Source organism: Galleria mellonella, unplaced genomic scaffold (genome assembly GCF_026898425.1).
Source record: "Galleria mellonella isolate WM207_F2 unplaced genomic scaffold, CSIRO_AGI_GalMel_v1 utg37, whole genome shotgun sequence".
In the NCBI taxonomy this organism is placed as follows: Eukaryota; Metazoa; Arthropoda; class Insecta; order Lepidoptera; family Pyralidae; genus Galleria; species Galleria mellonella.
Window position 1 is genome coordinate 1,549,903 of NW_026442087.1, and position 15,031 is coordinate 1,564,933.

At 36.7% G+C, this 15,031-nt stretch overlaps 1 protein-coding gene across 4 annotated transcripts in view; it reads right to left on the reverse strand.

Annotated features, from left to right (window-relative positions):
* Window positions 1-5,383: 5,383 nt before the first annotated feature.
* The window catches only part of LOC113515672 (terminal nucleotidyltransferase 5C), a 319,218-nt gene continuing 309,570 nt past the window's right edge, over window positions 5,384-15,031 (reverse strand). For all 4 annotated transcript variants that reach the window (XM_052897575.1, XM_052897576.1, XM_031911402.2 and 1 more), the window contains 2 exons: window positions 10,754-11,703; window positions 5,384-10,392 (listed from right to left, as the gene is read on the reverse strand). In XM_052897575.1, coding sequence (XP_052753535.1) covers window positions 10,101-10,392; window positions 10,754-11,703 — 1,242 coding nt within the window. In that variant the 3' untranslated portion in view covers window positions 5,384-10,100. The remainder of the gene's footprint in view (window positions 10,393-10,753; window positions 11,704-15,031) is intronic.

Below are 15,031 nucleotides of genomic sequence, written 5' to 3' on the forward strand. Positions count from 1 at the left end.
AATATTTTGAAACGGATAGAGTGATTAAAGTAAAAAAGACTAAATCATGGTGACGTATAGTCAGTGTCATTTCTATCATCGGTGTAGGATCGCCACGCGGCCAGATGGTGAGCGCGAAATGGTAACCCCACCCGCGCTATCGGTATACACCGACGGGGCACCAGTGAAGAATGATAGGTGAGGATGAAGCAGGTCAGTTAGCCTATTGTGACGAATTCAACAAGAATTGTTCACGATGGTTTCCAGGTGGAACCACGTGGAGGTCGACCTAATAAGGTATATTGCTAGCAATGGGGCTGTCAAACTCCATTGCTAACAATCCTTTTCCCTCCATTTGTGGCGGGTCGTACGGTGGTTAATTCTTTCATGTAAAGACTACTCATTTAATGAATGATAATGGAATGCTCACCGTGTGGTCCCGGCCTAGAATAGGCCACCCCTTTCTTTCCCGTGGGTGTCGTAAGAGCCGATTAAGGAAGGGTGAGGGATGGGCAGCAGTGTCCCTCTTAAAACATCTCTAATCGCCTAACTACGGTTGCCGGGGGAAAGGGATTATTAGTAATGGAGACTAAAAACCCCATTGCTAGCAATATACCTAACCAGGTCGACCTCCACGCGGTTCCCCCTGGAAACTGTCATGATGAACTCATCATGATGGGCTAACTGGCCTGTTTTCATTCTCATCTATCACCCTTTACTGGTGCTCCGCCAGCGTATCCCGTTAGCGCAGGCAGGGTTACCAATTCATTTTCATCCAACAAAAAAAAACTGCGGTTACTAACACGTCTGCCAAGAGTGGCAACAACTGAAAAAACTCCCCTTATGGAGTAGACAATCATCAGCTGATATAATGATGATATTGCATTGGTTGTATTCCACGGTTTTGCCCGTGTTAATTAACATATAAATTGCCATATGAACTAAGTCCTTTAGTCGGCTCATACGACACTCAAGGGAATGAAAACGGTGGCTTATTCTATCATCATCATATTTGTTGTTAACTGTCCACTGCTGAACATAGGATTCTTCCTAATAGGGAATTTTGCTAGTAGTTGCTATGCTTGATAATTGCAGCTAGGCTTTGATGATATTTTAAGAGGGACGCGGCTGTCCAATCCTCAGCTAATAAGTTCCCTTAGTCGCCTCTTATGACACCCACAGGAAAGAAAAAGGTGGGCTATTCTATGCCGAGACCATACGGCTATATATACCATACAACAATCATTCAGAGACCTTACTTAGTATATTCACAATCAAGAAAAGTGTGTTACCTAAATTGATCGATCGTAAATCGAATCGAATAGCAAACAATAGCATAATATGCAAGTATTAGAATTAACTGATCGAAGCGAGATTTGCTTTGTATTTCCAGTTTTCATTTATTATTTCCTCATATATTGGTTAAATATCAATGAATAATTAAAAGTTCGCTTATCGTGTATTCGTGTGTTGATCTACATTTTGTTATCACCTTTTTTTTTACCACGCATTTTTCCTTAGTCGTCTATCTATTGCGTCGAGGCAGTTTGCGGCGTGCTCGTTGCATCCAATGTCGCAATACATTGTTTTAATACCACTAATTTTACCAGAGGGAGACTTTGTACAAAAAGTCGTTAGCTTGGGTACCTCTGTCCCATTCGTGTTTCTACCGTGAAGCAGTTGTGTTTGCATGGCTGTGTTTCGGTTTGAAGGGTGGAATATGGCGTGAATTTACAGTGTACAGAGGAATATCACCTGAGTCCTCAGGAATGCAACGCATGGGGGCATGGTCGAAACAGTATATTCTGTTATGTCCATGGTACTGCTCATGTCTATAGGCGACGGTTACCACTTTCCATCAGGTGGACCGTCAGCTTGTTTGCCATTCTATGTTGTATAAAAAAAAAACTACATAATATTTGTACACATACATACATATTTTTCACGCCTGCCTCCCATTAGGGTAGTCAGAAACAATGGAACGTTAAATGCTTCCAGTCAACCAAGCCACTTTCGCTCCTTCCACATTCATCAATCTTTTCATACACGCTCGCCGGTTACAGGTACTTTTATTTTGGCCCTTCTTCAGCACGCCGCCTATTTGGTCAACATACGTCCGTCTAGGCGGCCCCTACCGACATCTTAGACACCACGCCGGTATACACAAACCACCAGTGTATGCCAGCTGAAGAACCCGGAGGTCGTCGCCTCCGGAGTTGAAGCCGGGTAGAGGGGTATACCCCGAGGCTCCTACCTCGCCCGCCCACACAACATCTGGCGGGCATAAGAAGTCCCTGTTGATTGATAAATCTGTTTCGTAATTCTTCTGTCATCTATATATATATATATATATATATATATATATATATATATATATATATATATATATATATATATATATATATATATATATATATATATATATATATATATATATATATATATATATATATATATATATATGTACAAAAAAATGTACGTATTTATTTTTTAAAGGATGAAAATGGAATGATAAACCGCCTGTGCTGTCGGGATATGTTAACGGAGCAACAGTAAAGAATAATAGGTGAGGATGAAGCAAATCAGTTGGCCCATCGTGATGAATACATCAAAATATTAATTTAAGTTTTTTAGCTGAAAACATGTGGAGGATATATTGCTTTGGGGCTATTAGATCCCTAATACTAAAAATCTCTTGCACTTTTTTATGCAATTAGAAATGGTAAACAAGCCGATGGTATACCTGGTGAAAAGGAATCTTCGCATAAACATGAGCAGGACAAATAACATCACAGAATACACTGTGAAAACCGATACGACATCTTAACCTTCAAGAAAAGAGCATATTCCTTTTTAAACAGTCGGCAGCACACCTGCAGTGCCTCTGGTGATCATGGGCGATGGTAGTCACTTACCATCAAATGAGCCGCGTGCTCGTCTGCCCTCTATGTTATAAGAAAAAAAAAAACTGTGACCCTCATGTTATCCTTCATGATCTATCAATTTTGAGGACTAAGGTATCGTGCAAATACACTGCCGTATACCACCTTTCAAACCGAAACACAGCCACACGTTTGATGTGAAATATTCTAAATGTTTTATTCCACGTGCATATCCAAATAATTGGGTCAGAATTTAGATGAGGTTGGCGACAGTGGTGCGGTCATATTATGAAACGTCTGCATGACTGTTTCGGGGGCGAAGTACTGTTATTCCCCCGGTCACAGCATTAGCATTTCAGAACTAGATTGTGTTGACATTTCTATGGTGCGATGGAAAATTTTGAAAATACATTAACCCCTTTTATTCGTCCATATTTACCTATACTAATATATTAAAGAGGACAGATTTGTTTGTTTGTTTTGTAATAAATAAACTCAAAAACTATTGAATTTTAAAAATTCTTCACCTATAGAAAGTTACTTTATTAACAGCTATCATTGGCTATATTATTTTTAAAAAAATAATTGTGATTTATTTATTTACTAGCCGTTTCCCGCGGCGCTGTCCGCATGAATCGCTATATAAAGTATCCTATGAGTTAAAATATGATATATAACCTACCCTCATAAAGTTTCAGCCAATTCAACCCATCGGTTATTTTATAGCATTTTTATATGTGATCCTTTAGATTGATATTTTTTTTTTTATCTATGAATCTATTGAAACAAACACTAAATGTTAACTAATTAGTTAACTGTGTTAGTAACTGTCCATTCTTCGAGCATCAGATTTCCTTAGTCGCCTCTTACTACACCCACGGGAAATGAGGAGGTGGCCCATTCTATGCCGGCATCTACATGGCCATGAAAAGAAGAAAAGGAAATTTGTGTTTGCATTCGTCGTAAGACGAATTAATTTGTTTCTACATCCGAGAAGCATTGGTGGATATTATTTTGCGTAAAAAGGTCCCCAGTTCGGTATCGAACCGAGTCGGGCCATTTTTAGGCACAACTCTGGGTGTTTTGGGTTGTACTGCCAGATGTTGGTTGAACTAGACATTTTTTATTACTGTTATTTTAAACAAAATTCACGTTTTCCCTCTTAAGGAGATGACAAACTAACTCCTACTAGAAGCATTGTCGGCCGGGGTTCAGGATCCCAGGAAGAGAAACTGGCGTACTATGCGGGCAGTATCTAAGAGCACTGTTTTCTGCATATTTTCCGGAAGTGAACTGCCTTGGAATCCTGACCATCTGAGCTGTTGTTCCAGATTGGTTGAAGTAAGACTGTCACTGACAAAATGATTGGGATGATTTCGGTGGACGTAACCTCTCCCACATTTCGGTCACCTCGTAAGCCAACTCGAGATATTTCCTCTTTTCCTCGGTTTTAGCTTTTACAAGATTCTCGTCTTGTGGTATGGTGACATCCATTAAAAACACTTTAGAGTGCCCGATGCATTACCCCGATATTAGGTTTGTTCGCAGAAACTGTCCTGTTCGTGATGATGGGTCGGCCCCAGTAGAGTCTGACGCTGTCACTTTCGAGGAGCGGCTGAGGCTCGTACTTATAGTACGGCAGCCTCTCACTGATGAGGCCGTATTTGAGAGCTAACTCTTGATGGAGTATTTTGGCTAACTCTGGCTGTATTTATATTATTTATGTGATATTATTTTTACTAATTATTTTTATCAGAGGGAAATTTTGTACAAAAGTCGTTTGCTTGGCCACCTCTGTCCCATTCGTGTTTCTACCGTGAAGTAGTTGTGTTCGCATGGTTGTGTTTCAGTTGGAAGGGTGGGTTATGGCAGTGAATTTATAGGGCACAGAAGAATAACACCTGAGTCCTCAGGAATGGCAACGCATAGGGAGTATCATGGGTGAAACAGTATACTCTGTTGTCCATGGTACTGCTTATGTCTATAAGAGACGGTTACCACTTTCCATCAGGTAGGCCGTCAGCTTGTTTGTATTAAAAAAGAACTATTATCACACTATTAACATACTACATAGATACCTATATATGTATATAATAACAGTATAGGATATGATAGAAGACATGTTGATTGTTATTAATACTCACGCCTATCCATATTCATTAATAGATATTTATATTGGGTGAAAAACAAACTTTATCTATGTTAATTGTCATGACTCAGAAATTGGTCGCGTGAAGTAGCATGTGACAATAAAGATTACGTCTTAATCAACGCTATCTAATGAATTTTTGTTGTTTTTAGACAGATAAAAACTGGAAACTGTATTGAAAAAATAATAATCAATAAATATTCTATTATTTTTTCATTAATTTATATAGTTAAGATGCGTATCTGTGGATTTATTTACATTGTTTGTAGTAATCATTTATAATAAACTGATAATGGACTAGTGCTAAGGTATGGAGTCCAATTAATTGAAAATTAAATAGTACAAAAGGTTATATATAAATGAAAGGCATAAATAATTGTTTATCACTTTTTTATAATTTATTTTCACAACATTTTTATTTAATTTTCTGTAAAATTTACAATATAGCTTAAAACTCCTCACAAATATATAGTAATCATTATGTAACGCAACAACAGCGTCTCAGCGCTTCGTGTTCTACGAAACAGGCAACTTGGAAGAGAAAATAATAACTACATGTAAATATATTTGATAAAACCTAACAATAAGCTTATATAACGTAAGGCTTTATGAACTAGCAACCCTTAAACTAGAGAATCGGTTGGCTGGCGTCGACTGCTCGCTTGTAACATATGAGCGGTAGCCGGCGCGCGTCGCTTCGCATGAAGGACTGACCAAACAACAGGCGACTGACACGTAATACTTCAGATTAAATGGATACATAGAATTATAACACCTTTGTAATAATAATTAAAAGAAAATAATGTTTCAAAATGTTTGTAGGTACTTTTAATACCAAAACTTTTAAAAGTTCCGTTTCATGTCACGCATTCGTTCAAGTAGATATGAGTAGGTACGTCAGTCAACTGTTGCGTGCCCATGCCTTAAATCTTCTAAGACAACGCTTTAATTTTGGCGCTTGCGTACAATACATAATCTCATAGAAATCTTATTTAATCGTATAAAATACTATTTTGATTTCCATTATTTACCGGTTCAATAGAGTAAACCAAATAAGACTATAGACTAGCTTGTAAAACAATCGGTTGTTGCAATCGACTGTCTCTCAGTGGTTTACTTATCGATTTTACGATTCCAATAGTATTTTTTATTTTATTTTTATTAATGTTTACAACGACATTTTACAATATATATATATGTATATATGATTAATTAAATATTTTTTTTTTAATATTTACGTTCGTAATTTTTATAAATTGTCTTTTCATTTAAAAGTGCAGTAGTTTCATATTTCTTTGAATTATTATGCACATTGCACTCTCGTATTATTATATCATCAATATAAATAAAATATTTTTTGCATATTGCATACATTTCAATTAATATTAGTTTATGTGTAAAATTTTATAAGCGGCATCCGTTTGTCATTATTTTCTTGAGTTTAAATTGAAATAACAATCCAATTTAGTATCTATTTCTACATTACAATGTAAATATTTAATAGATATTAATCTGTACGAAATGCCGTTATCTAGTGTAATTTTTATTGTTCTTGTATATTACATGTTGAAACATGTAAACTAAAACGTCTTGTTTTATCTTATCGTGGTGTAGTAACATGAGAGGCATGTACGTCTGTATGTCAGAAAATACATTTTATTATTTTATAATGTGTTATTTTAAAATATCAATTATAAGATTTATTGTTTGAACAATTGGATATTTAATTTACATGTCACTATACTAGAATACCTAATAACAAGAATTAATATAAAGTAAAACAATTAAGAGTTTATTAAAATTTAAATGGGTTCTTGTAAGTATTAAGATTGTACTTTTTTTTACAAGTTATATAGATGTAGTGTCGTTGTTATATTTTATATGGCTATAAAAATTATACATATATACATCATATGCTTGTTCTGCCACTCTAACAATATATAACAAATATATACTGTCTTCATTAAATACAGAACGCAAGCGCCATCGATCAGTGCTCATTTATAGATTATACAAAAATATTAAAAATAAGGCTAGCTGAAAACTGATGGTAACTTTAGAAAAATAAACTCTTACACTATATTGCAATGTCTCTCTTGTTGTTGATGAAAACATTTTCATTTTCTGTTTTGCAAATATTTAGACCGTCATTGGAAGCAATTTGTCATATTGTTAAAACGGAAGAGCTTTAAAAGCTTTTGGGTTCAACTATCTCATTTACTTAATTGGCAAGAGAAAATGTAGTTAATAATAATTTTTTGCTTGTATACTGAAAAACTATAAAATTGGCCCATACCCAAAGTAAAATAATAGAAATAGACCAAAAATTATTATATTTTATTTAAAATAGATTTGTTGTACGTTTCTGATTTACATTAAAAATGCTATAGATTCTTATTGACTCATTTTTGATAAGTGGTGTTATTAATACGAGCCAGTTTTCATAATAGAAAATCACAACATAAGAAATACCCAATTCACGCCAGGAGGTAGTTCTGAACAGTTTTTGCCAATAGCTGATCTACATTATATATGTATATATATAAGTATATAACAATCACAGTTACAATAATTATGACAATAAGGTGACATTAAAATATATGTCGAAAAGACTACAAATCACAACTTAGACGCCTGTCTCGATATAGCGAGAGTAACACTAGTGATAATTAACTTACATTCACTCTTATTACAAATGGAATATAGTTTAGATTCCGTTAGCTATATTATGTACTTGTTTTATTACTAAGTACAGACGACTGCGAACTAAGTCTAATTTAGGTCTAAACTGTTCGACTATTCTGCATTACGTTTCATCCATGACGACGACGAAGTTTCACATAGATTCTTGTCTTTGATATATTCATTTGATGTCGGCTGTAAATTTTCAAAAATGAAACGATACTTGTTGTTACAAATACCATTTGCAAAATTGTATTACAAAGCGTTGATATAAAATTATCATGGATGAATCGCAGCAGGTCTTAACTTGTATCATACTCTTATCATCTCGACGTCACTTATGTGACATTATGTAAAGACTATTTATATAATGAAACGAGTTAAAAAAAAAAAAACAAAGTTCGCCACCAGACGTTCTTAAGTTCACATAATTTTCGAGGAGTTAATAGAAAAAATGAGATCTTAAATTTTGGTTCGACAGTGAGCAAGTCTGGAAATTCGTTCATAAAATCGTTATATTGTACCGAAGTATTATAATTAATCTACAAACAGCTTGTCCTTACTTGTCGATTATTTCGGATGTGACTTGTTCTACTAAAAGATTACAAATTTCTTATTAAAAGCTCCATTAAGAACTCCATGCAATTATGTTTGTATACATATATATATTTAGTGTCTATATGCACTTGCAAAATATAAAGACATGTACATTTTGGCCGGACACAGTTCACGCATCGTTCATAAATCTATGTTTATCATCGTTAAAGTACAACAATAATAGTAAAACGTTCTATTGTATTTAATCTACATAATAAATGTAAGTAGGTATATATTCATCGACAACAGGTTAATTCTACAACAATTAAATCACATTTTCCGTACCATCTACTGTTTTAATATAAAATGTAATTGAATGAGAAGTTAATAAAACATGTTCGTAAGTACTCTGTTACTAAAATGACTTCCTACATTGTAAATGTTCTTAAAATATTTATTTATTGGTTTTTTTTTTAATATTACAAAAGAGTGAACTTTAATATTGTACACACCTTAGTATTATATATTTTTTTGGTTTTTTTTTTTATTATATATTTTTTTTTTCTATTTATATTTTATCTTAATTTGTTACTTCGCATGCCAAGCCGTATACAATACTAGAGCGATCACGGTAAAGAGATAGTGTATATATACAATCTTCTAGAATAATAAATACGTAATAAAATAGATTAGTTCTTTAATAGATAATGTCCCATGGCAAGGAAAAAGATAGGTCGCGTGCTCACGACGCGTGCAGACATGACAGCGTTAAGCCGAATCGAGTTCCTAATTCCTTCTCTAAATCGCAATATAATGATTGCAATCACGTTTTTAATTAAAAAATAGAACGGAATTTCTCGCTTACAAAAGGCCATCGGACAAGGCCGGACTTGTTTCTTGTAATAATATGTTTACAGCATTAAAGACATGTTATCAGTGTTGACGCCATTCCATTCTTCCAGGTCTGGCAGCTCGAGCCAATAAAATCATCAGTAATCCTTTTACTCGTTCCTTCAGTTATTGTGAGAGACATGCCACTACTTTTTACGGAGACAAATTTATACACATAAAGCTTAAAAATAAGTAACTAGTCTTTTTTTATAGGCAGACCCATCGACTTGGACTTAGTGACTAACTCTAACGACTTTGACATCACGTGGAAAATAATTTGCGTACTGCTAACATATTAATTAATCAACACGAAAGGAGTACGACTAGAAATTATTTCACGTCTCCAGCGTCGGCCGCATGCGTTCCGTTGATCTCTCCTTACTTCTCTACCTACCTGCTACACGTAGTCTAATTAACGATACCGTTCCTACACTAATTGGCATAATAGACGTGCATTTAGTATTTACAGTTCATCAATACGGATCGCTCTATTTCTCAGGAGATGCAGATTAATTGGGGAATGCTGGCGATATATCAAAGTCGAGTGAGGCTCGAACGACCTCTTTCGTGACAATTGACGTGCGAAAATTGATCGGTATAAAGTGAGCAACTTCGAATTGACAGAGAGTTAATCGTCTCCTAATTCGTGATCGATCCGACTGCACCTGCGGTGGATTGCACGATTGCCACAGAAACGGGCGCAAGTCTACCGGCCTGTCTGGTTTCCGCTTCGGCTCATACATTTTATATATTTTTATATTTTCAATTATGAAATAAGAACTCAGCCAAGAATACGAAGCGCAATATCGGTACACGACATAATATACAATCACACTCGCTAGGACAAGGTGAAATCATACATATACATATATTTTTTTTAACCGTATTATATACATTTGGCACTAAATTCATCGTCGATCGATAAAGAGGGGTAAGAATCACGTGTGTCCTGTCGCGCGACGCGACGCGGCCTAGCGGGGTCACGCGGGGCACAGCTGCGGGCGGCAGCAGTCGCAGCAGGGCGCGGGCGCGGGCGCGGGCGCGGGCGCGGGCTGCGGGCCGCAGGCGGCGCACGCGGCGCACGCGGCGCACGCGGCGCACACGCACACGAAGTAGCCCGCCGGCGGCACCACGGCCGCCACCAGCAGCGGCGCGCGCGCGCACAGCTCGCGGCACGCCAGCGCCTCGATCAGCGCCAGCGTCTGCCGCCGCTCGTGCCCCATCAGGCACACCGTCGACTCGCGCACCACGGCGTGCAGCAACGTCAGGTACCTGCCCACCGACACCCCTTGCATTAACTTATATGCATGCATACATTTACAGTATACTGACAGTAAGCTGACTGGGATATTTTAATGTGAAATGTTTCCAGGTAGACCTTTTCCACTTTCACATCATGATTTCATAATATTTCTCACTTCATCACCTTTCTGTTCATATGACTTTCTAATCACTCTGTTTATCACCCAGTTTTCTAATATATCATTATAATTTCAGCCTGTATCTATCCACTTCTATGCATAGCTCATTTTGAAATGCCTTTTACTATGTACGCCCCTCGGATCCATTTTAATATATCAGTTATGTATAATCTTAACAAATATGATAATAATTATATATGTGTGATATTTACCTGTGCTTGAGGGCCTCCTCTTCTCGCCCGACGAAATGATTCCGTAAATAAGCTTCGAGCTTTGCACGTTGCTGCCCTAGTTCTGGGAAGTCGATAAAGAATCTCGAACACATATATCGTTCGAGGGTCTTGATTTTATCCGGTCGCGCCGGCCTGTAACCCTTGGCGAGGAGTGCACAATATTTCAGTAAGCCCCCACCGCGAATTTCTTCAGGTTGCCTTGTAGCAATTAGCTTTTCGGCAAGGTGGAGCAATGCTTCATTGAAGTCTCCATATACTGATTCTCCGACTACGGTTGGGTAAAAGTTCTCTCCAATTGGCAGCTGAGCGCATTCATGGAACGCCAGCAGCGAATCTAAAGCGATCTGGAACGAGTCCACAGAGAACTCGAACTGTCGTCGCATCGTATCTACGAATTTCAACTCGACGGACTTATGGCCACGAGAGTTTCCGAGTGAGATCAGAGACCAGCGGTCGCCGTCCGAGTTGACACGCACCATCTTAGACACGTAAGCTTCTTTAAGACCGGCGGTAGAGGCGCGGCGGCGCGGCGTGGCGGGAGGGAGAAGCGTTGAAAGATGTCCTAGGACAGCGGCCTTGACACGGTCGCAGTGGCGTGCCGTGGGTAGTTCCGCTGTGAAGATTAGGTCGATATCGGAATATGGCTGCGGACGATCGGCGAGGACATGGCTGGCGGCGCCTCCGTTAAGCCTTACGTCACGGACAGTGATACCAGCGCCGCCGGTGCTCTGTGAAGCCTCGAGACGTGCTCGCACGCCTGCCACCAACTCTCTCAGCCGCACATGCAAAGTGGGAAAGTTGCCACGGCCATGAATAGCCACCACTTCGTCCATGACGTCGTTCAGCCGTCGTACTTGCTCATAACTGAGAACGGCATGCCGTTCTCCGGCACCGCAGCCTTCTTCTGACGAAGTGTAGCTCGACTCGCTCTGTAACAAATGAGATAAGAATTAATAGGGATATAAAACTTGAGACGACCTAAACCTAAGGTATGTCTTATATTATAATTCTATTTTTTATTTAAACTAACTGTATACCGCGGTTTTGCCTCTGGTCGTATCGTGATGCTGAATAATCTTTTACCTTTCTCAAGAAATGCGCTATCGAATGCAAAATTAATTATTCAAATTCGACTGAGATTAGCACGTTCAAACAAACAAACTTCTACTTTTATATTAGTATAGAAGAGCAAGAGTTAATTTTCTTTAACATTATTTTCGGCTGTATCTGCATTTGGAGTTGTCATAAATTTTTTTAATAACAAACTGAATCACACGTATCTATTTTTTGTTCTCCTCGAATATTCTATAATCACGACGATGTGAAATGTAAAAAAAATATTTGAAAGAAATTTCATTTCAAAATAGTTCACAAAATATATATATATATATATATATATATATATATATATATATATATATATATATATATATATATATATATATATATATATATATATATATATATATAATAATATGTTTTCAACATTGAAACAGATTTTGCAATTGACTGCAGAATGCAGAATGTGAATATAACAAAGGAATTAGGTAAACAGGAATTTCGAAACATAGTCAAAAGGCATCTTTGGTGTATTCGCAGTGTCCTAAGGATATTTTACAATACTACCACCACTATATGGACCGTTAACGAACATTTCTATATTTAAAGTAACATGTCTTTGTCATAGTTAATAGCTATTAGTGTGCAAATAATACGATTCGTTACACATGTCGAGAGATCAGCGGAAATTTTGGTTCAAAACAACTACTAATAAATGGGCTATTATAAACACAAGTTTACGATCTTATTTTGTTTTTTATGAGCACCACGTATCGGCCAATACAAGGTTTTAAAGTACAAAACATAGTATTACGATTTACGAGTGTGATATTTGCATTATCGAATTCCGTTAGAATTCTAATGTCTGTAATTAAATGACGTGGCATGTTGCTCCGTGTAAATGAGGTCCTTGCTTCGAACTTTTCCGAATTAACTCGAGTTAGTTCTGGGTTGTCATCTTCAGATGTGCTTGGTTCCTTATAACACACAGTATTTTAGCTTGATGACTAAACGAGTGGATGGCTGGCACTAAATATTAGTCTTGTTGTATTACAGACCATTAAACTTCGAGGTTACTGAACTCAACATGGAACATTCACAAATTGATTCACAATGAGAAATGAATTCATGGATTATTATATTTCAATGCTGCTAACCATCAGTCTATTGTATATAAATCTTATTTGGGCGGCCCCAGTGTGCTGGCCAATATCATGTGCCACTGGTAAACGAATAAATTGTATTGGATACTCCAAAGAGATATTCTTAATATATTTTAGTAGCGAACTCCCCGAGGTGTTTCACTATGAGAATAGATTTTAGTTGTTATGTGTAAGCCATGTTGTAGCGATGGAGTTAAGTACAATATGTGACAATTGCATATGATTTTTAAGGTGTTGTAAGTATTGAGTAACAAAGCATTAGTGCATAAAAATGGAAATTCGAATTGCAACCATGTATCTAATCGTTTGGCCAGTGAAATGATTTTTTTTTTATTTCTCATGTTAGGTAAAACCAAAGCTGCTATACTTTGCTCGTATAAGAATTTCCCATAAGTCTGCCAACGTCTGCCAGTGGGATGTACATGGGATGTTAAAGTATTATATCTATTTTTTATAAATTAGGGGGCAAAACAGCATGCGGATCATCTGATGATAAGTGTTTACTGCCACCCATAGGCATGTGTAACATCAGAGAAATTGCAGGTATGTTGCCCGACCTTTATCAAATAATTCTAAGAGTTGAACCGTCAATTAAATTTTCTGTTATTCCTGTCGACGGTTGACTGGTAGGTAACGTCATATGGTGTCAAGTCCATTATTTACACTTTCTTGGTGTACTAAAGTTTGATAAATAAATAAATACAAAGGTATATACACACAATTAAATAGATATATACAATATAAATATTATATAAATACATAAAATATAAAAGAAGATTCTTTCCTATCACTTTCTTTCCTTTTGGGAATTTAGCGTAAAATAAAAAGACAAAACTATAGCTAAGATAGGTTTATAAATAAAAATGTTTATGAATAAAGGCAGATTTATTAGCAGATTTAAAGAAATCCTGGACCTCGATCACTTCGAAGGAAATGTACTCAATGACGTTTCTGTGTTACGTTTTATTGGATCGATACAACGTTGGTGGCAATAAACGGAACCGTTTGATAAGAATGTGGTCCTAGGTTAGGTCAAGCCGCTGATAAAAAGGTCAGCAATACACAGTCACAGCGATCGCTTCAGTCAACAAAATGAAAGGGTTAAACAATGGGTAATATGGAGGAAACTAAAACTTGTGATATCGCTTTTTATATACCAGAGGGAGACTTTGTACAAAAGTCGATTGCTTGGGTACCTCTGTTCCATTCGTGTTTCTACCGTGAAGCAGTTGTGTTTGCATGGCTGTGTTTCAGTTTGAAGGGTGGGATATGGTAGTGAATTTACAGGGTACTTAGTTTATTAAGAGGTAAAACACCTGAGTCCTCAGGAATGGTAACGCATGGGGTGTATCGTGGACATAACAGAGTATATTGTTTCGCCCATGATATCCCCCATGCGTTGCCATTTCTGAGGATTCACATTTCATTCACTATGTTTTTAATCACCTATAGGTAACGTGATTTTATAGGCCAGTCTAGATCGCCACCGCTAATTGCATCCTTCCATTTTTAAATTGTATATTTGTTTATTTTAATAGCCATTGTTTCTCAATACAACTTAATACAAGTGGCAAGCTTAATGCCATACTATGCTATTATCTACCGACTAACTATTAGGTAAAAACAGAAAGCGAATAAAGGGCAGTGGCAGTGAAGAATATTTGACATAATTATCGTAATATACTAAAATAATTATACATACACACAAAACATAAGAAATACACATATAATACATATTTGTTCCATTAAAAAAACAAATGAATTGTACAAAATTTATATGTTATTTATTTTATTAACTGAACAATCTAATCCACGCTTTGTATCCCTCGAGACACGGTACGGATTATTTACGCTGGCAACTTGTTTAATTAATGTAAATTGGCCTTGATTCTATAGAGCAGGATATAGGAAGTGGGCATATTTGTAGTTGTCAACTGATATATTAGGTACTTTGGTACTAAACAAACCGGACCTTCGGCGAGTACCTATAGTTGCCATTCTGGTCCCTTATCAAGGTTGAAATATAGAACAAGTT